The 26,230-nt window shown below is 39.2% G+C and overlaps 1 protein-coding gene across 2 annotated transcripts; it reads right to left on the reverse strand.

Moving 5' to 3' along the window:
• Positions 1 to 846: 846 nt before the first annotated feature.
• On the reverse strand, positions 847 to 22,519 carry thrap3b (thyroid hormone receptor associated protein 3b). Of its 2 annotated transcripts, none has more exons than XM_085395155.1 (11): positions 22,218 to 22,519; positions 13,440 to 13,594; positions 9,290 to 10,114; positions 6,573 to 7,178; positions 5,226 to 5,392; positions 4,970 to 5,081; positions 4,787 to 4,862; positions 4,014 to 4,195; positions 3,669 to 3,900; positions 3,078 to 3,227; positions 847 to 2,113 (listed from the first exon to the last, which is right to left on the reverse strand). In XM_085395155.1, the coding sequence occupies exons 2-11, from the start codon at positions 13,559 to 13,561 to the stop codon at positions 1,886 to 1,888; spliced, it is 2,700 nt and encodes an 899-aa protein (XP_085251281.1). In that variant the 5' UTR covers positions 13,562 to 13,594; positions 22,218 to 22,519; the 3' UTR covers positions 847 to 1,885. The 2 variants fall into 2 exon arrangements, with proteins under 2 accessions (XP_085251281.1, XP_085251280.1); XM_085395154.1 differs by having other exon boundaries at positions 22,147 to 22,519.
• Positions 22,520 to 26,230: the final 3,711 nt, after the last annotated feature.

Genomic DNA, 26,230 nt, shown 5'->3' on the forward strand with positions numbered 1-26,230 from the left:
CATAGCCACAAACGTCACTTTCTTTTTAGTACACATAACTCTCTTATAAATCGATGTATTTTGTGCCCTCGTCTCCATTTACTGAAAAACATTTTTAAGACAAGATTTCTACTGTCAGGTCTTTTCCTTCTGGTCCTGTCCTAGATCTGTCACTGAGAGCTCCCTTGTCACAAGGGTCACCACAAAAAAATACATTTGCTCTTTGGTGCGTTCCGTATTTTCACCCTCACTCTTCAGGAGCTGACCCACTGTCACCACTAGATGGCTCCATCTCCTCATTCTTCTCGTTTAGTTGCTGAAAACAATTTACTCTGCAAATTATACTGTGGTGCTAATTTCCAGGCAAAAATAAACAGCACTCAATGAGCTCAGAAATCTTGCATCCTAATTTTAAAATTATAATAAACATATTTACGCAAAAAATATATATATCAGATGAGATTTAAAGTCTTAAGCGCTGTTAGTTACCATCGATAACGACGGGGGTGTGTTCATGAAAAATGAGAAGCTTTATAATGTCATTTGAGACTTTTTGCAGTTTTTAATTATTGATGTCTCTTTTAGATTGATTACTGTACTGCTTTTAGAGTTAGCTGCGTGTGAATAATACTTATAGTTTTTAAATTAAATGCACAGCAATTACAATAATTTATTAGCACAGAGGCATGAAAATATGCAAAAATCTTAACATGTTTTTAGATGTCGATAAATAACTCTAGGATAATACACTTTATGTGAAGATTTTGTGTTTTTGTATATTCAATGTGATCTGTAACCCACATGTAATAACATATACCCCTGAAACTGCATTTATTTCTTTTTCTAAAGAAAAAACACTCACAAAAATGCCCCGAATCAAAGAAAAATTTATTGAAAATTAAAAGACGGGTAGTTCAAAGCTCTTGAACAGTAAAAAAGATTTCAGCATCAGACCGAACAAAATCAGTCCTGTTTGATTCATGCAGTATGTACAGTCGAACGTGGACGAGAAGGGCGCGGCGAGATGTGGCCAAACTAGTTCTGCTAGTTCAGGTCGATTCCATTTAAAATCATCACATCATGTTTGTTTTTTTTCACCACAAATCTTCACATTTCTCTTCAGTTAGTTTTTTTTTTTTTTTACACAAGTAAAACTGCAGGATTACAAAGCTTCAGATCTAATTCTATACATGGATTATGTCATGTAACACTACTGATTTTATTTTAATTAAAAATCTAGACAAACATGGCCTCTTATCTAAACAGATATGACGGCGCCGGAAAAATGTTCACGCGTTTTCTGTCTAAAACACATCCGTCTTACTATGGAAACATCCACAAACCAACGAGAATATGCAGCAGCTGCTGATGAGCTGCGTGTAAAAGCTCAGAAAGCAGAAGTGACGAACGCCCGGGGAGACCGCCACGTCTGCGAATCAGCGAGCCGGGCAGCTGCCTCCGATTGGTCCCGTTGAGCAACGTATGAATCAAATGTCTCATGCATTTAAAAAAAACAAAACAAAAACCCCCAAAACAGATTAATCAGATTTCTCCTACACGCTTTCACCTTCAAACATATCAGACGGACACGTGACCGTATTATTTCCTAAGGCACAATCTCTTTTCTTTTTTGCCGTGTCCGCGGAAACATTTTTTACCTTTTCGAATCTTTGCCGATGCGATAAACACAAATCAAAACTCACCATTTAACACCTAAACAAAACAAAAAAAACAATCACAGTAACAGTTGCGCTCCTCTTTTCGCTTCTACACAGAGAACTCACTGAACATGTTAACCGTTAAAACATGAGATGAAGCAAGATGGAAAAAACAGAAATTTAACCCCTTCATCACCACTCTAACCGCTCTGATAGGACTTCTACATGTAGGTGATGGAGCGAGAGCTTTACTGCTTCAGGCTCGGCGCATCCCCGGCGCCCTTGGCTTCTTTATGGTCGACTTCCAGGCTGTCGTCTGCCAGCTCCCCCTCCTCTCCTCCCTGATACATGTCGTGGGTCCACTTCGGGCTGCTGCCTCCCTTCCGGTACACGAAGCGGCCTCGGCGAGTGGGGAAGGAGCCGCGGCCTCTGCCTCGGTTATCAACCCAGGTTTTCTCTCCATCGCGATCATCGTGCTGAAAGTGTAAAGATGTGATTTATTTATCCCACAACATTCACACACGCTTAAACATCAAAGAAGTCCAAAGCACCTGAAATCTTTTCTGAAGGAGCTAAAACATTTTCAGACAAACTCCAGTGAATTTCTGGCAAATTACTCCTACATCATATTTATAAACCAACTGAACCGCTGAAAACAATAAAAGCTGAACAGGATCGAGCAAACTCACTCAAACTGAACTGAAAACAGAAACTTAAAAAGAAATACAAATAAAAAACATTAGACATCCAGATCAACAGAATCAACTTTGTAGGAATAGCACTCACTCTGTTAGGCAAACCTCAACTTCTTTTTAAGACTTATCTAGTCAGCCAATCACATTGCAGCAACTCGATGCACTTAGGCATTTAGACATAGTCAAAACGACCTGTTGAAGTTCAAACTGAGCATCAGAATAAGGAATAAAAGTGATTTAGGTGACTTTAATTTAAATGGTTATTGGTGGTTCAAGTATTTCAGAAGCTACACACAACTGTCTCTACAGACTATTTTCTTTACAGAGAACGGTCTGAAAAACAGAAAACATCCAGCGAGCTGCAGTTCTCTGGATGAAAATGTCATGTTGATGCCAGAGTAGAATGGTCTTGGTGAGTTAAGTTGACAGGAAGAAAACAATAACTCAAGCAATCACAAGACGTGCAAACGAGCATCGCTGAATGCACGTGACATAGATGGGCTGCAGCGGCAGAAGTACTCAAATGATCCCAGTCACCAAATCACAATCCAGCAGAGCAGCTCTCAAGGCCAAAGAATGTGCAGCTCAATACTGGAAAGGTGTACCTAATAAAGCAGTGAGTATATATTTTGGATTATGCCTTGCACTGACTGAACAGCTGTTGTTCACTGGACTACTTTTTCGGCTTTGCATGTCCTCCATTTCAAATACACCAGTAAATCAATTAGCAGCTGCAGAGACTCACCAGGTAGTACTTCCTGCTCTTGGGGGTGTATTCAGGGTCCCACTCCTCGTCAGGCGGCCGCACTGGAGGATTTATGTTGGCAGGGTTTCCATTGCTGTTGTTGCCGGGGTAATTTCCCCTGTTCCAACCTCTTCCTCTGACTCTGGGGAACTGAAAGCAAAAACAACAGGCAGGACTGAAACTCGCAGTCTTGAGACAAACTCTTTGATATCTAACGAGATGGAGGAGAAGATTATAACTAGGTCCTGTGACAATGAGACAAGAACACACACACACACACACACACACACACACACACACACACACACACACGGACTACAGGCATTAGAGTTTAGTGATGAGCTGACTTTCCACTGACTGGCGCTACGTTACCTTTATAAAAACCATGTAGTGCATGGAATATGTATGATAGACTGTCATCATCATCATTTATTGTCATCATCCACATTATGATCCGTAGCATTAGGAGGAAGGAACAGAGCAGACAAGCGCAGTCTACTGTCTACTGCCATTAGGATAGGAAATCGCAAGAAGATGACATGTCAATAACAAAAACAGCCAAGGAGACATTCAAAGATGAAGGGAACTTACAAATCCACGGCCTCGGCCTCTCTCCATGCCATGGCCCTCATAATCTCGAGGGCCTCGGTCACCAGGGCCAGCGTAGTCCCGCGGTGGATAGCGTGTGTGGCTGAAGCCCTCCTCAGGGTGCTCCATCCCTTCCCCCATGTATTCTTTGCCTCGGAATGGCGGAGGATAAGGGGACTGGGAGGATGAGGAGGAAGAAGAGGAAGGAGAGCGATCCCGCTTCTTCTTACCCTTCCTGTAAGGCAGGTGACAAAAAATAAAGGACGTGCGTCATTAAAACTAAGTTATGAATCAGTGGATATACTGATACTGCTGTTATGAATCTGTGTCAAATAAATAACAACAAACTTGGATTTCTTGTGGTGCTTCCCAGATTTCTCAGAGGACCTCTCTCTACTCAGTCCCTGGGAGCCTCCCGGGCTCCTGGCCCCTTCACGCTTGAAGTCGCGCTCCTTCCCAGCAAACCTCTTACGTCTTTCAATATCCAGGCGAAGGTCCATCACGTCGCCTTTGAACTTTTTACTTGGGTCCTGCAGAGATTCGATTTTAGCAAACAGTTAAAGCAGCCGTTCACAGGGCTGATGGGAAATTTTTGAATGAATGCACAGAGCACCACACTGTATACAACTTATACAAATACTGCGTTCCCTCAGGTGGTCAAGAAACATGTTACCGTAATCTGCAACTGTTACAAATGTAGAAAAACTATGATAACAAAATGTTTATATCTTACAGCTATTTGTGGAAGTATCTGTGGAAACCAGCAGCATGCATGTAGCTTATTTAAATAAACTGAATTTTACAGTTTTGTGGCTTGATTTTTTTTCTTTTTAGGAAAAATACTTACAAGGTAAAGGCACTGATAATCGTCCCTTGAGAGGCTTGGACTCGGGATCTTAATTCACTTCCTTTAAGCCTTTGCTTGGGTTCGTACATACCCAATCAATAACCATATCTCATAGGCTGGGGGGCTTGCTTGGCACTTATAAAACACAATTGGGCTCTTTTGATTTAGAAATACGCATCCTTTGAAAGAAAAGCACAAAGCTGAACCACTGCTGCTCTGGATTGTCTCAGATTTGCTTGTTCCACATACGTCAAATTTCAAAAGGGCTCGTCACCTTGTAGCTTGCCTCCTCCAAATCCTCAAACAGGTGAGAGTGCCTCTTAAAAGCACTGGGGGAAACATCGATTCTCCTAAAAGACGAGGGAAAAGCCTCATTAGTGATTGTAGGAAGTTTTCAGAACAGAGATTCTTGGATGAATTAATCAAAAATGATCAGATAGTCGTTTCTGGAGGCTACCTGTGGATTTCTGGGCTCTTCCTTGGCTTCATCATTTCTGCCTCTGCAGCTTTTCTTTGGTACATGGCAAAGCGCTCACTTAGAGTCATGTCAGAGGAGTGGAAGTGTTGAGCTGCAGACAAACCACAGAAAGGTATTATTCCAAATACACACAAGACTAACGCTGATAACTCGCTAATATGCAAGTAATGAATCGTCGGAGCTCATCAGCTTGCCCAAACCTTTGCGCGGACGTGACACTGCAAACACACTGTACCTTTGATGTAGTGCACAATAGAGACTATGTGCTGAGCGAACAGCTCAGACGGGCTGCGACGGAGCTGTGTGGACTGAATGTGCTGGAAAATGGAGCGAAATTCTGGATCCTTCTTAGTGGTATTCAGCAGCTCCCGGGGCAGGTGGCGATCTTTAGAGAGGGAGGAGCTAAGAGCAAACAGGAAGGAAGGAGCAAAGATTAATGCAAACATGCTGAACAAATATATGATGAAATGTTTGCTATTTGGTATCTGCATTTATAATGGCTGACAAATGAAAACTCAAGAGTAAAAAAAAGAGAGAAACACCCTTCAACCATGTAATTACGATGCACAGCGTGTCCACCAGATGGTAGTCTACTACTTCCCTGAACAGTAAATAAATAACTACATCTAACAAATGTTAGGGAAGTCTGTTCATGTTTCAAGTGTCTGAAAGAAAGAAAAATGGCATTGGAATATTGTGTTTTTAAAATCACCAAATTTCGAGATCAGTGTTAAATACAGACGCTATTTTTTGTTTTTAAAGAAGCTGTGAAGTTTAAAATGCAAACGTCACACCGATAAAAATCATCTCTTTCTTTCCTTATTGAGAGATTTGCTAGTTTGGTAGTTTGAAATCTTAAAAATAGAAAAGTGTCCAGCTAAGCTTTAAGATTACTGGTGCCACCTTTACTGCCCGTGAGCATTAGGCTACGTTCACACTGCAGGCGAAAGCGCATCAAATCTGATTTTTTTTTTGACCCTATGCAACCCATATCCGATCATGGTGTGACAGTGTGAACGGCACAAATCCGATATTTTCAAATCCGATCTGGGTCACTTTCATAAGTGGTACTGAATCCGATACATATCTGATGTTTTAGAAAGCGACTGCTGTTTGAACAGTCAGGTCGCATTAATCCGTCTTTTACATCACTGACACAAGACAGACGCCAATTATCAGCTCCGGAGAAGCGCCCGAGAAGACATCGCGAACGCTTCCTGGCCATCCAGAGTAGATGTCAGTGAAACTGTTGGGAAGACAACGTGAACATTTTATTTGTACTGTATAATCTGCAGATTCTGACAGAAATCTGCAGCTAACCTTTGAAGCGCCGCTCCTCTAAAACAGCAATAAGGATAATTATTAGGTTATTTACATTATTATGTAAATAACAAAATAACTTAAAGCAAAAATTGGGAAACGTAAAGTCCGAAGTCTTTATATTAAGGGCCATCAGTCAAACAATATTGTTTGCTCTGCGTCTAAACAGAGCGCGTTGTGTGTGACGTCTTCTTTTGCGCATGAGGGTTCACACTAGAGCGCGTTTGCTGTCGCATTTTATTTGTAGTTTATTTGCACATACCTGGGAAGTTCATCTAAAGAAGCGATTCTGAGCTCAAAGTCTTCTTTTGATGCAAACAGACGCGGTGCGGGCGATTGTTCACGAGGAGGAAAAGCTCCAGGGAACAGTGGCCGGTCTTTCTCTCTTGAAGTGGTTGGTGGGGACAAACTCCTTCTGGCCTTCTCCTTTTCTTTCTTCTCCTTCTTCTTGGACTTCTCCTCTTTCTTATGTTTGCGGCTTCGGTACAACTCCTCCTCCACATCATCAATGGGGTCTATGTCTTCGGGGTCTACACGGACTTTCTCCTTAATGGACGGGTAAGATGTTGAATAGCTTGACTCGTCCCCCCATTTCCCGAACATGTCCCGAGCTACGAGGGCAGGTTTTACCTCAGCATCCTCCTCAAGGTCCCTCTCTTTCATCCCGTGTGATTTGAGGAACTCTTCTTCTCCAGCCTCAAAGAAAGGCATAGTCTTGTCTTCCTTGATGTCACCAAAGGACGAGAGGTTGAAGAGCTCTCCAGTTTTGCCACTTTTCTCTTGTTCTCTATCTACAGTGATCTGCTCCTTTTCACGACTGTTCTCCTTTTCAGCTGCCTGCTTTTTGTTTTTGTTCTCAGCCATAAACCTGAAACAGAGAAATTCAAAGTGAACTTTAGCACCCGCACCTCCAAGTGAACCAATAATACGATTTAAATTAATAATTTCAGACTGGGATGAATAATGCAAGAGGGAAAACAAGACCACACAAGTGCAACATGTTCTAACAAGCTGAAAGTGAAAGGTACAATACACACTGGGGATGGGCATGCTTAAAACCAGGTTGTAAAAAGATTATTTACTGAAACATTAGACATTTTCCTGTTACCCAACCTTCTGTCCTTCCTTAATGTTTTCATTTTCATTTCTGTCAAACTTGTGTATCACAAATAATCTTGAAACTACCTTTTATTCTGAAAGAAAAATCGCTTAATGACACTTAATAAAACAGAATCATGAATCTGAATGTGTATTTATAGGCAGAAATAGACTAGAAGTAATAAATGTATGAGCTAGTTTGTCAGTATTACTTTGAGACAGGATATTGCTCATTTTAGATACACTGCCCAAATTATATAATAGTCCTACACATTTGTTTAGTTGTCTAATAAACGACTCCAACATCCCTCACAGTGTTACTGGGGACCAAGCTAATGCCACCCAGAGTAACTATCTGGTTAGGGATTTTTAGAGTCGCATACAAAAACCTCAGTTATCAGAGGTTATTGTACTGCTTCTAAGCAGGAAATTGGAGGTCATAGAGAAACTTAATGTTTTTAATACATTCCTGTAGTTCAGCTAACTTGTGTGAGTTCATGAAAAGATAAAGCTGGGTGTCATCTGCATAGCAATGAAAATGTATGCCTTCTTTCTGTATCTATCAATCTATCTATCTATCTATCTATCTATCTATCTATCTATCTATAGAATATATAATGTAAATAGAAATGGTCAAAGTCCATAATTAACCTTAATGTGTGAAAAAAAAAAAGACTCTCCATTTACATGACCAAAGTGGAGTCTGTTATTGTAGGGTCTTTAGCTTACAATATAAAAGCATATTGGTACGGTACGGCCTTATTTTTGTCTCCATTTGTTTTTACAATGGTCAGTGCTCAAATATACATCGCCAAAGTTTAAAGTCATTGAGGTCAGAATATGAAAAGGTAATTCCTCGATTAAAGGGACAGGAGCTAAAGCACCTAATTTCAGATCAACTTTAGCAGTTAGGCTGTTTACTAAGCCCCTTCAGAGCTCTATAATTACTGAATTTCATGACTTCATTTTCAAATATCCATCAGCAGACCTTGCTTTTTCTGAAGAAAAATGGCTTAAAGGGTTTTAGACAGCAGCATCTCCCACTGGTTTGTGAAGGGGTGGATCTGACAGCATGCTCATTTGCTAATTACCTGGGGCTAATTACTCGTGACCCAACATGCAAATCCTGAACAATTGTCCTTTCTAACTCAAAAATTATTATAATTTACAAATTGGCTTCATATTCTAAACAGCATGGCCTGAGGGTTGATCATAAAGTCACCACAAAATAACGGAGGCTGAGGCTGTTTTCTCACATATTTCTATAGAACCAGAAGTCTATTGCAACCTTAAACATCACCCTTTGCTGGCCATTTAGAAAAATAGTGCCTTAAAACAGGTTTAAGGCACTTCTACATTTGCTTTTAAGAACCAGGACCACTAATTTAATTCCCCAGTTAGTGTGTTTTTTTTTTTTAAAATAAAAGCTTGAACTACCCTTCACTTTCCTCAAGAGACTGAAGGCAGACAAACACAAGCACTACAACCAAATTTGGAGATCACCTGCCAATTCAAATTTCAGGATGCTTGTCATCATTTGACTTAAACAACCTTATGGAAAAAAAAAAAAGCCCATCCCCAATGCAAACAGTACAGACCATGACTCACATTTTCATGGTTATATACTCACGTCAACACCATCGTCTTAAGTAAGTGGGATTTCATACAACTTCCTCTCAGAAAACAGCCGGCTACATTTTCAATTCACTTAAAATCAGGAGTCTTATGTTTCATTCCTTTTTAAACTGTATTCTTCCAAGGATCTTTGAAAAAAGCTAAACATGTTTGAAAGACAAATAACGTTCATGATTTGTTAGGAAAAATAAAAAGAGAAAATAATATAATTACATTTCAATATCTAAAATAAAGTACTGGACATACTTTTTGAAGGCAGCAGAGATCACAGTCTTATCTGTAGTTTTGACATCATCCTTTGAGAAGAATCCAAATCCGCTGAACGAGGCCGTTTGTCCAGACTTTGTGGGGCTCTTTGCTGGAGGTGATGCACTGCTGATGGTTTTCCACATAGTGCCACCACTGGTGGGCCCTTTGACCTCAGGACCAGAAGGCGCGTCCTCTTTCTTAGTCTCTGGGCTGGTTGGTTTGGGGCTTGCGTCGTAGTCAATCCATTTGCCTCCAGAAGTCTTCTCGATGACGCTGCCATCTGGTTCCGGAGTAGACTTCTCAACCTGACTTTCAACTGGCTTGTCTTTAGCATCCTTGTTGCTGGGCTTTCCCTTGCTGCTGCGGTGGCGTGGGGATGAGGAGCGGGACCGAGAGGAGTAGCTGGAGCGCCTAGAATGGCGGGATCGTCCAGAAGACGAACGATCAGAGTAGCGGGAGCGGCTCCGGCTGCCCGAGCGCTTCCTGGGTGTACGGGAGCGTGAGCGGCCCCTCCTGGGGCTGTGAGAATGGTGGTCCTGGTCATGATGCCGATCATGCCAGCCGCCCCCGCCACCACCGCCACCTCCTCCTCCACCACCACCACCACCACCCTGCCAATTACCCTTATAGCCATAACCTCCTCCACCTCTGTTTTGGTAATGGCCGCGTTGGTAATAGCCTCGGCCTCTACCTCGGTAGTGGTACGGCCTACGGTAGCCTCTGTTGTAACCTCTGAAGCCACCTCTGTTGTTCTGATAGTCCCGAGAAGGATAGTTTCTATAGGACGGAGAGTGCGAGCGAGAACGGGAACGAGACCTAGAACTGAATAAAAGGAGGGGGGAGAGAGAAGAGGAGATACATGTGAAAAGCTGTTCATAACATTAAGAACAAGTCAGTACAGGTAATTCACACAACACCAAACACAAAAAGATCACTGTCAAACTGTTGTCTTCTTAGGAAAGTATCACACATTTCAACCGGGTCTACTTGACATGTGGATACAAGATTTGAATGAAAACTTCTGAAAACCTAAAGGTTTATAATCTTAGTGCATTAGTAGTCTGTGGGTGCTACAAAAAGCTTTGAAAACAAACATCTATTCCTGCACGTAAAAAAAAAAAAAAAAAAAAAAAAAAAATGGCATCCACCAAAGAGGTTTAGGTCTTTCACCAGTTAATAAAAACTAAAGGTCTGAGAAACAGGGAATAAAAAAGGAGGACTGAATCATCCCAACACACACAGTAAATAGACATTCCCAAAGTCCCATTCTAAGACAGGAAAAACTGTCACCGTTGCACAAATTATTATTTAATGTGATTATTTCCTGGTCTGCTTTAAAACTTTATATTTTGTTTGGGCTGCTGCTGAACAAATTAAGCAACAATCATCATCTTACAAGCCAAAAACAACCAACTCAGAAAATAGACATTGAAAGCAATAAGTTGAAGCCCTCCAAGTTAAATGCTTAAATTTATACTGATTCATAATACAGGAGTAACACCTCAGCAGCCTGACCAGCAGATGGAGCCCAAATCAAGAACAGGTCTTTTTGCTCTGGTAACCTTTGAGACTCGGATGTCACACAAAACCTTTATTCACTCGTGGATCTCCGAGGCTACAAAACGGACCATAGTGGTCCACAGACCCTAATGTAGGTGCACACTCCAACAGGAGCTCAGTTACTGAGCACTGTGGCCTGATTGGAAGGAGCAGCAGGTTGCTCACATGTAAACTAAAACAGACATTAAAGATCTCCGTGATTAAAAGAGTTCCATTTCAGCAAACGGTTACATTAACAACAAAATTACTTAAGGAACTTCACCTACACATTCCAGATAAAATCAAAGTCAAACTTTTACTCATGCAACACAGATTATCTCTCCTGGAAAAAGAAAACAAATCTTCTCTGCTTACCCCTTGGACCTTTTCATTGAAACAGAGCTGTTGTGGACTCGGCTGCATCAAATACAAGACGGGAAAAAAAAACAACACTTGTTCGCACACGAGGGCCTTAATGAATGTGTCGGAAAAACGAGTAGACCCAGAGGGAGGAGGCATCAGAAAGGGAGGGAGATAACAACAAGGCCAAGAGTGGTGACTTATCTTCTATTTCCTGCTTTGAAAAATCATTGATATTCAATACGGCAAGAAGAAAAAAGAAAACAATCTAACAACTGTCTCTGAATGTGTTTATTGGCTCCAAAAACAGGCAGACTGGAAATAGAAAGGCACGCCGGTAGATTTTTAGAGTGAAGGTGCGCTGATGCAAACTGCTTAAAAACAAATCATGCAAATCAAACCTAGAATGAGCTGCGTTGAGTCAAGGCTGAAGGACCCACAGAGTGAACCTGAGCAAATGCTGCATACTACACAAATACATGCAGCTGCAAAACATCTGTATTTGTGAGAGATAATTTAGGAAGAAACGATCTTCACTGAAACCGCTCAGCCCTTTGCATGAGTGCTTCACTGAAAGATGAGCCGAATCAGATAGTGAGTGAAACACGAGCCGAGCATTTCCTTGTTACTTCGTACTCAGTAAACACCAAAGCCACAAAGACCTTTGTACACAAATACACTCCACTTGCACTCATTTTTGACTGAATTTTCTTTAGATAGTAAATGCCAAAATCTATGACAGCAACTATTACTTGCATCATATGCCAAACATCATATGTTCCAAAACAAACAAGGTCCAGTTTGTCAAACTAGGCAAGATTACTGGAAATGAATGCTTTGACCTCCTTTAGAAATGGGCAGACACTCCCCTCTAAGCCTTCTATCATCTAACCCTCTACACCACAATGGATTTCTAATGGGATAGTCCAGATACCCGAGAATTATGAAGGATAAATGAGATCTGATGAACTTTACACGAAATATAGTTTTAAAAAAATGCTGTAAGGTGTTAATTATGAGTTCGTTTTTAATTTAAAGATCACCCCTTTTAAATTATATTCGACCATTTAACGTTTGTATATTTTATCATGTATTTCTTCCTCATTGCGCTCTCTTCTTACTCAACTCCACTTCTTCCTCTTCCTCCTCTTTTAAGTCAGAGCTCTAACACAATACATTTATTTATTCCCGATATTGTCGACAATAATTACTGTACACGCAATCTTACTGGTTGACTTACTCGACAGCGGAGAAGAGCCAGCTAAACAAAACCAGCTCTTAACTTACAACCAGTAAGTTAAGAGAATACCAGCTATCTTAAGACTCAAGTGATCACTCGAGTGATCGTATTCACACATCGTTTGAGAGTTTATTCACCAAGTGTCTGAGTATGACAATGTATCTTGTGAATGCGTCGTGCTACCATGATGTCCCCTAAAGCTCATCTTCTCTTCTTTCTGAAACCACTTGAATTTTGAACAAATCATGGCCATTTAAGGAGTTCTTGTAAAATGTTCACACCACCAGGCCAATTTTTTTTAAAATGAAAGAAAGCTCCTCTTATACGCTTATCAGTTATGTTTAACATCAAAACGAAACCACACCTCTTATGGTGTGACTTTAGAAGCTACTTAGTAACAATCAGACACCTTTAACTAACACAAATATGAATTTCCTGTGGACAGGTATTGTTAAATTCTCATGGGTTAAAATTACTCCATTTTGTTTTTGTTCATCTTAATAATTCTATTATCTTCTTCATTGTTGGATCTCTCTTCTTTTATTTTCTTTAGCCTCTGATAACTTAAAACTGATCTTATCTGGCAGCCGGAATGGAAAGAGTGGTCTTATTTTTAATATTTTTATCTTATAAGTTTTAATTTCATCTCACTTCAACTTTTTTTTTTTTAATATACCGTAATTTATGTGTGTGACCTCTTGGCAAGCCTACATTTACAGTATGCTCTTTATATATTATACTCTTACTAGTTGACTCAGCTGGCAGCAAGCATATGCACCTCCTAATGTGTCAATTTGGAGTCATATAAGTGTCAATATCCAGCACAAGCAGCACATATCAGAAAAACGCCACCCTGCTGAGCCATACTGAAATATTTATTTATATTCAACCTAATATATGCTTTCCTTGTTTTTGATATCCATCCATCCATCAATTATTTATTTAATTATGAGGTCAAAGTATGTAAAAACTGATATTTGTGACCCAAAGGTTCAGTCAAATGTTTACCTGTAACGACGTTTTCTGGATCTTGAGCGGCTTCTAGAGTGGGATCTGGAGTAGGACCTGGATCTGGACCTAGACCTGGATCTGGAGCGGGACCGAGCAGGAGAATTTGGAGGCTTTGACATCTTTGATCTCAGGCCAGTAAAAGTATTGCTTTCCTGGGAAAAAAAAAAAAAAAAAAAAAAACAAAAAAAAAAAAACACAGAACACAGCTGCTTGAACACAGAATGTCGGGCAAACATCAAATGAAACAAACATATATCAGGACTACGCAGCTAAACACTTCAAAACCTGCTGACAGATAGACACTGAATAATGTGCGCAACACCTTCTTACCCATCACCAAGACCCTGCGGCCCCCCATGACCTTGAACTGTCATGAAAATAAATCACAACCAACTCAGTGGCAACAAACCAAGGCCAATGGGCCAGCTTAAAGACCGCAGCAGACAGCAGGATCAAGGTGTAAACATATACACAAGAGCCAGCAGCAATATGAGACAGGAGGAGAAGAGCTTCTGTGCACAAAAGATATTCAGGCTGTTGCTGAAGAGGAGCAGAAAGATAAGCAGCAGAAAAGGGACATATGGATGGGTTAAAAAATTACTCAAAATTATTTTTTATAACGATATAATAATAATTATACAAAGAAAGTAAATCAACATCAACTGATCACTATTTAAGTTTCTCGTCCTTTTTAAAATCTAACATGCTAATCATTACTAGCTACAAATATAAATATTGCTGCTATTTAAGACTGCAAATTACAAATTTTGAAAAATAACAGGTGACATTTAAAATGTTTTAAGACCTTCCAAACTTTAAGCTCTTTTTTTTTTTCCTTCATCGCCTTTTTCTAATAAAGGATCAAATTTCTAGATGTATAACAACCCTTTAAAGGTTTGTCTTAACTGACAGTTAAACACACAGTGATTTTAATCTCAAACACGACTGATCTATCAGAAGGGTTACGAAAGCCAGAGGGAAATTCATGATTACCACCTGCTCTTAAAATTTTCGTGCAGCAGCTGCAGGCCAGGAGAGCACCGGTTGCTCTTGAGGGAGTGGCGTTGCGAACCTGTGACTTCAGTACTTCTTTATTCGAGTTAGAGCTGAAGTTCAAGAAAATCCGCTTTGAAAATTAATCTTTTGTTGAGTTAATGAAAAATCATGTTCAGTAATCGAGACTGCCCCAAAATAACTGATTGGTAGTTTAATCATGCACCCCTAAAGGTTGTTGCCATAGTTACTGCAATAATAACAAGGGTTTTTAATGCTTCTGAATTCAACAAGTAGATTTTTTCTTTAAGACAGCTTGTCCAACACTATTCATCGCTGAATTACTTCTTTCTTTCTTTTTTAATCTTACCACTTCTACTAAACATTGTTTTGTGCGACAGTTAAAGAGCAGCAGTGACGTAAACAGACGCCGTCTCCTGTTAAGTAACCTCAACTCCAAAAATAACTAATTAATCAACGCTGACAGAAACCTCCGAGGAGGTGAGGGATTAAAGAAGCCTTTGGGGGATGCAGATGGTGTTTTATCCCAACACTGCAGGATAAGACGATGAGACTTTCTTTATCTACAGCAACAATTCCTAAACTTAAGTACGCCGTGTCCCAATTTACTTTAATCACAAGCCACAGTTTTATTGTGATGTTATGATGAATTTCTTTCAGTTTTTTTCCCCGTTTATGGCTCTTTTTGCTTGCTGATAGCCACCTCTCCATTTTCCTATCAATAAGCAGGATTATTATTGGTAAATTTAAAAAAAAAAAATCAACAGCTTTGCTTTTGTTTTATGACTTTTCATTAGTATTTTTTTAGACGTAAATATTTAATCAACAACATAAAAGATTTTTGTAATCCACCTCTCTCAGCCCACACTTTGTGAATTGTGAATTAACTCATCTACAAGCCAGTTTCTGATAAAGTAACAAGTATTTTTACCCTCCACTAACTTTAAATTGGGTGCAGGGGTGTTTCAAGTGTTTTTCAAACTCTCAGAAAGCAGCAGGCATGTAGCGGGCGGAGCTGCTTTTGTGCAGTAAAGCGCAGAGAACTCGTTTACAGCAACAGGAACTAAGGAGGATGTTTAAGAGGCAGCATCCTGGGTGATAATGACGTCAAACTGTCATCTCTAAAGTCTGAAGCCTTTAAGATCTCACTTTGAGACAGCAATGAAATGACAACTGTGGGGGGGGGGGTTTAACCGAATGTTGTGGTTTGAAGAGACGCCACTTTCTACCTGCTAAACAAAGGTTTTTCATGCAGGTTTTTAGACCACCACTGCAGACCACTTGAGTTTTCTTCATTTGTGCAAATCTAGGGCACAAAAGGTCCTCACTTGTTTTTTTCCCCCAAACTTGAGAATGCTCAATGGCTGATTTTACTTCAAAAGAACCCATGCCTTTTCCCTTTTCAGGGTTCCTTCAAATTGCAATTTGTTTTGTTTCCATTTTTCCATTTGTCTGTGAAACAAAGATTATTGTTTATCTACACAGGCCATCGTAAAAAGTAGTGACCAGGTTGAAGGCTGCCTGTCTCAGTCTTTTTTTTCTGTCTGTGGGACAGACAGCAGATGAAACAAAGCCTGCTTCTCAGTTAAAAGCAGCAATTTCCTGCAGGGTTGTAAGGAGGAGAAGTTTATTGGCGCATTATTTCTCTGATTCACTACTTTGTTTTTCTCATGTTAAATTTCTCAGGGCTTAAACCATGGCAATAAGCCCATAAAGCCTTTACTGAGTCAATGAGTCATTTCTGACTTTCATTTTTCATCTCTTCCATTTGCCCTGTTTTTCACCCCTGGCTACCACGAGGTTGCTGGGTTTTTGCTTGTGGCAGTTTAGTCAATCAACAGCTTGCAGCGATGTATGATGATCCAAATAATCAAAGTGACTGGAGATCGCTCATCAATCAAGGTGGTCACTTCCTCTCTTTAACGTGTTAAATTTAACATAATTCCTATTTGAATCTACCCAATACATATAATCAATACAGGTTCATGCCTGGACCTCTGCTTGCTTTGAAAATTATTTGTGTGTGGGGGAGTGGTTAGATTGACCCATCATCATCATCGTCAAGTGAGAGAAAACTGACTGCTGGTTTTGACTTTTAATTCAGAGCTTTTAATTTTACTGTACTTGAACAAATGCTTGTTCATCTCGCTCGCCTCAACGTTCCCCATGGAGTGTTTTTGTTGGTGGAAAACATTGTGGAGGAGAGAAAGATGAGCATATTTAGGAAAAATGTGAAAAGCTGTCCGTGTAGCAGGCAGAAAGTACCTCCAAACTGCTGCTGTGAGCTCTCCTACAAGTAACCAATGTCCTGCTGCTGGTGGCCAGTAAACACAGAACGGAAATTAAAAGATCAGCATATTGACAGTGATGTCTGATCTACTTTTCCAAGTCAGGATCTGAGTTAGGGCTGGGCGATATATCGAGTTCTTTTAAAAATATCGATATTTTTATACGAGATATAAGATGTGACAATATCCTTTATATCGATATAGTCTATGTTACTATATGGTTATGGTTACGAAGCGGATTTCAAACTCCAGGCTGTCAGTCACGCAGTAGAAGTTGGGAACAGAGCAGCTGTGAAATCTGCCTATGTTATTATGCTCAGCGTCTTTTAGTTTACATTTTAACTGCACAATTGTGAGCTCTTTGTTATACACAAAAACAGCAGTTTTCTTTTATTTATGGAGGATTATTATTTAATAAATGCTCACAATTTATTTTTGAGTAGTTTTTTCTATGCTGTATGTTAATAAAAGTGCCTGTGTGACATCTGGGACACAGCTTTGACTATGAACCCTCTTTTTGTTCCTACTTTATGGCTTTAAAAAAATATCGAGATATATACCGTATATCACCATCTAGTTAAAAAATATTGAGATATGAATTTTGGGTCATATCGCCCAGCCCTAATCTGAGTAATATCCGATCCAAATCAGATATTGGTGCATGCTTTGTTTTCAAGGCTGCTCAGAAGAATCTACCTATTATCAGATACTTCTTTGTCCCCTGAATAAACCTATGAAGGAAATCCTACAGGGGAGGTCCCCACGGTTCGAACAAAGATAAATATTCAGGTCAGCCAAAAAATTCCTTCAGTGAAAAAAAAAAAAAAAATCAGACTAATACCAAGGAAAGAAAACAATCTCCTTGCATGAAAGGGTTCCTGTGTAAGCAGTGAGTCTCTCATTAAGAAACTGTTTATGCAAATCTAAGCTTATAAAAGCTGCGAGTTTATAAAGAGTTTATATTCACAGAAGCAGCACCCCTGAGTCTGCCCCCTTTGCAGACTTTATGTATGTTTTGAATGATAATTAAAGCAAGGTGACTCTCACAACATTACCTACTGTATGCTACTAAAGCGTCACCCACACTGGCCCAGACCAAAAAAAGGAAGTGAAAACAAGCACAAATAACTTCAGCTCTTTCACCGCACACCATCTCTGAATGTCAAAGTGTTTCTCGTGCCCCGACTCAACTATCAGATAATGTGCAATAAATAATGTAGAAGTGGTTTGGGGTTACTCTGAAAAGCAAAAAGTGCTGCTTGACGGTTATAAGCACGATGAGCGAAGAATGAAACTAACTGAAGCTGCGAGGGGAAAATATCCATGGGTGAAAACTGGAAGAACCAGAATAACAAATCATGTTAAATTAGGTGATTTCAAAATGGCGTCTTCACTCTTAAGTATTTCAGTACTGAGCTTCAGTGTTGAGCAATACATCACTAAAACCACTGAATGACGTCTTGCTGTGACAAGGTGTTAAATTGGTGAAGGAGCAAATGAATAAATGCCTTTATACTTGATTCTAACTTGCTGCTACGTCTTTTTTCTTTTTCTTTTAAACACTGCTGCAGCTACTGCTCCTAAAAAACATAGAGAAAACAACTTTTTAAGTTTCAGGGATCTAAGTTGCAGCCACCACTTAGAAATCAACAGCAGCAGCAGAGAGAGCAGTCAGTGACAAAAATACTTAAATCAAAAGCTTTATTTTACCACTCTATATGATAAATTTCAAGATTAACAATTTTCAGCAGCATTAATTTTGTCTTATTTGCAACAGAGTTGAATTTCATTGGTAATAACCGTTTGATAACATATCTGACTGGTGGCGGTGACACTCACATTGATCATTTTGCTCAGAACAAGGGTCACATGACCCGCAAAGCACCCTTTTTTATGTGAGCATGTACAGAGCCTGAAGCAGAAAGAAAACTGATAACAACCATTGTGATACCTCTTCTCTCCAACTGGAGTCAAGCAAGCTAAAGCAAAGGAAGCCTGGCGCTGTTGAACGCCACTGGACGTGCATGGGATTGCTCTGACTGTATAACTGAAGACACGACATTACTATTGGCTAACAACTTGTAATTGACAGGATATTTACCAACGAGAAAATCTTATACCATCCTATTTTCTGACTCTAATAAAAAGTAACTAAATAAACTTCATGTTTTATTCACCATTACTTTAAACTAGGGATGTGTGCGTTACTAGTCAACACAAGAAACACTAGTCTTGTTAAATAACTGATTCTAATTTTATTAATTCGCAAACAGCAGTTACCTTTTGGTTCACACATATTACAATCCAAACGCAACACCAGACAGGTTAAGCCCCTCCCTCTCTCATTGGCAATGATAGCAGCCATGCCAACTGTTATGCTGTACTATGATAAAGAAAAAGATCAGAAGGTTTGGCTCTGTCATACTGATCCAACGGTACCGCACAACCAAAGGGATGCATAATCACCATCTGCACAGAAACTTGGATAATAAACCATTTAACCGCACTCGGTAAACTTTTCTGACTTTGTGCAATTTTAAATACAAAGTAAATGGTAAATAGACTGGTTCTTATACAGCGCTTTTCTACTCTACCTGAGCACTCAAAGCGTGTTACACAACTTGCCTCATTCACTTCTTCATAGAAGCACTTTGTTCTATGCCTTTTCCTACCAACTGCTTTCTAGCTAACATTCACACACATTCATACCCCAGCAGACGCATCGAAAAGCAACGTGGGGTTAGTATTAGAGATGGACCGATCCGATATTACGTATCGGTATCGGTCCGATACTGACCTAAATTACTGGATCGGATATCGGAGAAAAATAAAAAATGTAATCCGATCCATTAAATATCACGAAAGCACCTCACAAAACTTGCAACACGCCGTAACTCACCTCAGAACGTTAGCACGTCGGAGCAGTATGCATCACGTGATAGAGCGGCTGTGGCATGCGGGACCTGTCGGTGGTCTGGATAGCATGTGGAGCTTCGCTAGCAACCCGGCATTTCATCTCCGACAAAGTTATCCCGAGAGAAGTAAAGCAAGTGTGTAAGTCCATCTCTGAATGTTTGTAAAGCATTCCTGCGTTAAGCTTAACAAGCGACTGCCTCTCGCTCTCCAGCTGCTACTTCAATCGTGAAACTGCTTAACGATCAGCTGATCGGCTTTTCTGTCGCGAGTCCGTGTCTCTTGTTTGTTTTTGGCCCACTTTGCACCAGAAAGAGGAAACCAGCGGCTGAACAACAGCAGCACGTTTAAGCTTGATAAGCTGTTGTTAGAATTTATTTAATATTACTTTCTACACCAGGATCTTTTTCTACATAGCTGACGTAGCTGACGCTGGTAACTGTGCAGGGGCGGATCTAGCAAAGTTTAGCCAGGGGGGCCGATAGGGCATTAACAGGGAAAAGGGGGCACAAAGACATACTTTTCTTTCTTATTCTCATTTAAAATGTCGAGCTTTTAATAAATAATTATCTGACACCCAAAGTTTTAATTTGATGTAAAATGAATAGAAGTCAATTACTGTATATAGTGACTATTAAGTCTAATATATATACCCTAGTAAGCTATAGTACTTTTTACTTTGGGAAGGTACCATCTGTGCAGTCTGCAATTTTGTTGAAGAAAGATGTTGAATCTATTTAATATTTCTTGAAAAATAATTGATTTCTGTGCATTTTTTTTCACACTGCATCAAATTAAGGTTGATTACGTCGATTAAGCATCATGAGGTGGAGCGTGAGGGGTGGTTCCCTATTTTTTATTTATTTATTTTTGTTGTTGCTGGGAGTTGGAACCCTATTAGTTAGGTTGCTTAATATTTACGCTAAGTACTCTTTAAAATACCAGAATAGTGAGGATGGTGTAGGTTTAAGTTTATTAGATTGATCAGTATTGCTGAATTATGAAATATTTTTTTTGTATACAGGTATAACAGAATAGCTTTAGTGTAGTTGTTGTTTTAAACTTGAGTATGAACTTGCAGACTTGCAAAATGCAGCAAGATATTTTAAAAAACAGTTTTGTTGATTAAAAAACACTATATCGGATTCATATCGGTATCGGCAGATATCCAAATTTATGATATCGGTATCGGACATAAAAAAGTGGTATCGTGCCATCTCTAGTTAGTATGTTGTGCAAGGATATTTGGCATGCACAGTGACATGCAAAATGTGATTAATGGTTTCACATACATCCTAAAGACATGTACAATATTTGCATTCCCTATTTTAAACTTTGTCGAACTGACTGTTCTCGGTTTTCTGTGGGGTTTTTTTTTTTGTCTTTTAACCTATAATAGTTAACACTTACACATGAAACACCTGGTTCGACAAGCCCTGACGAATGAGGACATCTGGCGTAAAAACTTGTGTCAAATCAACAATGTAGATCCAATGTAGGCAGCAACTGAAAGACTAGCAGACAATGCAGTTGCATGCAATGCATGTATGTGCAGTAATGTAAACTGAGGCAAATTTGGTAGTCATTTGTATTGGTGTCACATGACGGCTGACTCCAATAGAGGTGAATACGCATTTAGTGTGGGTTAAAATATTAGAACTTCAGTAAAAAAAACATCTATTTCATTATGTATAGTGTAAACCTACAAGCTGGGGTAAGAAATGGAGGACAAGCTTATTAATACCATTGAGGTTGCAGGAGCTACAGTGTGTGGCTCAACTTTGCTTTTAGATAGAGAAAGGAAAAAAGGGAGGCATCTTTCATGAAAATGAGCCAAATTACAGGACTTCATGGTAAGTCCTGAATATATGTTACTGTGGGTCAACTCCTCACCTTGTTAGCTGTTCAGGGGCGAGAATTAATGGGGTTTCACAACATGGCTGGATTTGTGGGAGTAATGCAAGTTGGTAAGATTGCACTAAAATACCCTTAGGCGTAGCCTATAGCCATTTATTTTATATGTCTATGCTCAGTTACCTTTAAATAGTGTTGGATTTGTGTCACTCTTTGCATTATACAATATGCACCAATAAGCCCTATAACTACTCCATAAAAAGCCAAATTTCATTTTGCGCTTGAACAAGCGTGGTCAGCGTGGATACTAGCACTCATCTTTAACCTCGAGTTCGATCGGTTCACTAATTTTGTTAACCATTACCATTTAAGAATGCGTTTTTAAGCAAGAAGACTGCCTGAGGTTAGGAGAGCAGGTGTCACAGAGATGGAAAAAAGAAAGAAAAATCTTTACAAAATGACATTAAACATCGATGTGTTAACGATTGGTTTGTTTTAATGTACAACCCCAACCGTGGAGTCCAGTAAAAACCGATTGCAGCTATCGATACTTCCCCTGCAGGCAACAACGTTAATGAACACGTTACTCATTTTTCGCCACCTATTAGCGCAACCACAAAATCAAACTCGCTTACCTTGTTCGCGTTTCCACACGAATGGACGAGAAGCGTTTTTTAAGAATAAATGTCTGCAGAAGTAGACCAACCTCTGAGGCCAGGCTGCCTGGTCGTCGGGTCCCTCCTTCCTGGTTTAGTGCGCTGACCGAGTGTTAGCCACCTAGCCTGTTAGCAGCGGCACCGAAACCAACTTAGCGAACAAAACAGGCCCACCGTACCTTTACGAGAGGCAAGGCGCTCGGACTACACGCTCACACTGCATAACATATTTACTCGGAGACATCTCTCTCTCTCTGTTAATTGTGCTAAATAGTGCGCTTTGTCGACATTCACGGGTAGTTAACGCTCGACCTCACGCTATCTAACGCTAACGCTGAGTCCAGATCACGCGAGACTTTTTGTGACGATGCATAAACGCAGAGAAACCTGTAGAACATAAAATATAAATATATATAAAAAATAAATTCAAATGTACTATATCTAAAAATTATATATACAGTGAATACATGAAATATATAAAAATTAAATAAGTGCACAAAATGCACAAATATATGAAGAAAGATTAAAGACACAATTTAATAAAATATTTATAAAAGTATTACGCTACTATTTGGCATGGAAAGCAGTAGATGTCTGTTTATATATTAAGACATCGTCAAAAGAATAAAAAATAAAATAAATTGAATAAGATTATTTAATTAAGAAAAATAAATACATACATACATATATATATATATAAAATTCATAACAGCTTAAATAAGGTGAATAGCATGTAGCTCAATAAAATAAACTACAATATGAGAAAACAAAACAAATGTGTTGCAAACGTAAAGCATCATTTGGACACTCAGTTAATTATACCTCCTGTATAAGTTCACGTTTCACACGTTTTTCTTTTTCTTGTCACAAAGCATTCCTTGCATGTTCTGCACGTATTCCTTGTTTTACTGGAAATTTAACGAACACACTTTTATTATAACCATGTTCCAAATAATGCTTTAAAACAGGTTAAATGGAGTGTCTCCAGTCCCCAGTTTAAAAAGAAATACAAAATGATGGGGGAAAGCAACAAGAAACTATAAATATAGGCTGCACTTTCAAAAGTAATAATGTAGCTTCCAAAAAATAAGAAAAAACAACAGAAAAAGAGATAAATCCATAATAACTTTAAAGCAAAACCAGCCTTGGTGAGTTGCATGCAAATGAAAGGCAAAACAACTGCATGAAGACACAAAGACAAACATGACTAAGATGCAAAGCAACACAAAAGACATGTGAAGTTAACACAAAATTACATAAGAGGACTACAAAGACACATAAAACCACCAGAAAGTTGCAAAATCACTAAAAATATGAATGGATGAATGAATGAATTAATTAATTAAAAAAAACTTTGGTCAAAGGAAAAAGAGATGAAAATGAAAACAAATAGATGGAAAACATGTCTACTAGATTTGTGTGTCTGTTTAAGTCCATGTGTCTGCTTCTCTGTAGCAGAGTTTGAGCCCACTGTGTTTACCTGCCTGTACATGTAGCATGAAATTGCATCTCATGAAACTCAAATATGTAAAACCTTTCACAGTAACCAAAACGCCTGACACTTACCAGAAGACAGGCAAGAGAGAAGCGCAAAGAACCAAAGGCCAAAGTGCTCATGAACCCCCTACATAAAGACCTTATAAAGGACTCAATCAAAAGTCATGATCTCGCTGCATCATTTTATTTGGTGCTTCAGATAAAAACCTTATTAAACATTTATTAGCAGCATAATCCTTTACACATTTACCTCACCTAAACTTGTAAACTGCATTTATAAAATATACTCTATGCACATTGAGGATACGGGGGAAACTAAAGTAAATTAACACTAACAGTCCACATGCAATAAAGTTAAAATTCACACGCACTAAAACATTGGTTAAACATTTTAAATTGGTGGAAGCATGAAGTCTTGCACAAAACGAGTGCTACCATGGAAGCAACAGCAACAACAAACTGTAGCTGATCTGAAGAACAAACATCAAACATGATTTACAACAAGATTGAAAATAAACATTAAAAAAGCGAACATCGCTGATGTAATAGTACAGTAAGTGAGAAGTTCTGTTGTCGCTATTTGGCTTCACTGCACAAAGAAATTAGCATTTAAATCCACCAAGTAGTCATCGAGGTTCACAAATAATTAGATCCAGGACAAATGAATCTAATTTCATTAAAAATGGGAAATTGGCTGTTAAAAATACAATAATTGTTTGCAACTTTGACTAAGTTCTGATTAATACTGAGTAGGAGTAGCTATTCTTCCTGAATGTAAATAAACAAATGATGACAAAATATAATCAAACCATCAAATATGAAAATAAAAAGTAAGACTGAAAATCTGATTAACTTTATTTCAGACGATGACAACTGAGCGACCAAAACGATGAATTAAAAACAATGAGGTGATGAAAATGAATCAGTTTTGCATTTCCACTGGTTCATGTTTATATCAGTGAAGTAAACACTGGTTGCAGATTGTGCTCTATTTTTATCAGAGTGAGCCACATAAAGACAGCTAGCAGCTGCTGGTGGACCATTAGCCTCTTTCCACAAATACATTCAGTAAAGTTAGATTCTCTCTTGTGTCCTTTCTGCTGGAGATGTCAGAGTTGGTAGTGAACCATGGGTTTGGGACGATCTTTTGTGATTCTTGCAGCTCCGTTGAGGCAGTGAGAACTGAAAGGTTCCTCCAAACACAGCAGTGTGCAGCCAGTGATTTTCTGGGCAGAGTTTTATGACCCTCTAAAGGGCTATCCTGTCTGCCACGGAGCTGCTGGCATACCTCGTAGAGATGCAGTCTGACAACGTGCTCAATGGAGCAGCAATATAAAGACACCATGAGCTTCTCTGGAGAAACCTCATGAAGTGGAGTCTCTGTTGTGCCCTCTTAACTACCACTGTAAGCTTAGTGGATCAGGACTGATAATATGCAACATGCCCAAAAACATTGATGTGTTTTGGGTTGTGATCTTAATAAATGTATTGTGAGTTATTTTGTTTTGGTGGCGTTCGGTCCAAGGTTCTTCTCAGTAGACGATGCTGTAACTGATAGCATAGAAGGGACACAGTTTTAGGTATGGAGAACATAAAAAAAGGGACTCAGCACACAACGTTTAGGAAGGGAGAGAGGCAGGAGCATAACCTAACCACGTGGGGGTGGTTAGTTGAAAGTCTTTTCTCCAGTGACAGAAAGGATGTGAAAGTCCCAAACCAGGAAGTCTGGGTTGATGGTACTGAAGTTGGAACTGCAGTCAGCTCAAGCTGGGATAGTGGAGTATGGAAGAAAGTGGAGTTGCCATTTTCTGAAAGTGGATGGATGGATGAACCTTATTGACCTTAATTTCACAAATTTTGAAATGTTCATGTAATGTTTACAACTGCAGTGTGTTCAGGTGTCTTTAAGAATCCGTTGCATGCATCAATAATAATTGGAGAAACTTTAATTTAAGCAACACTAACAGCGTCCCTGTGTGTGTGGAGTACAGGAGGGAGGACTCAAGTACAGGACACGGGTGATGTAAAGTGCAAGCAAAGCTTAAAATGCAAGCACAAGATCAAGAGAGATTCTGGAAACACAGGACTATTTATACACAATGGGGTAATTGGAGCAATGAGTCAAAACATCAGAGACAACTAACTATCACAGTGAAACAGGAAATAATCCGAGAGATAGTGGGAGAAGGAACGCTAGAATAATAAACTCAAGACCAAAATCCAAACATGAGAAAACACACAACAAAACCTCATTGCTAGTGCAGGAATACTGCATGACATCACTGTATGGGATATAAGCATTGACAATAATAGTAATAATTTTCAAATAAAAATGGCTTTTATATCTTTGAAGTGTGCATGTTAAATATCACGGCGTCACAGCTAATCAAAAGCACCATGAAAAAAAGATATAAAGTTGCTGAGATAATAAGATGTTTTTAGCACTTATTGAATAACAGTTTACTTCTGATTTTTAAAGTCTTTTCTGTTAAAGAACAACAATTTTCTATTCTGAGGTCAGTTTTAAGCTCTTTGGTTAAAACTGTGTCTAAAGTAATCATATTTG

This window comes from Rhamphochromis longiceps, linkage group LG22 (assembly GCF_057381845.1).
Source record: "Rhamphochromis longiceps isolate RC_006_pf linkage group LG22, R_longiceps_female_GT1.1, whole genome shotgun sequence".
Lineage (NCBI taxonomy): Eukaryota > Metazoa > Chordata > Actinopteri > Cichliformes > Cichlidae > Rhamphochromis > Rhamphochromis longiceps.

Coding starts and splice junctions, on each gene's coding strand:
- thrap3b (XM_085395155.1), bottom strand. CDS start 13,561: ATGTCAAAGCCTCCAAATTCTCCTGCTCGGTCCCGCTCCAGATCCAGG. Junction 7,179..9,289: donor ATCTCTGCTGCCTTCAAAAA/GTATGTCCAGTA, acceptor TCTCTGTTTCAG/GTTTATGGCTGAGAACAAAA. Junction 5,082..5,225: donor TATTGTGCACTACATCAAAG/GTACAGTGTGTT, acceptor GTTTGTCTGCAG/CTCAACACTTCCACTCCTCT.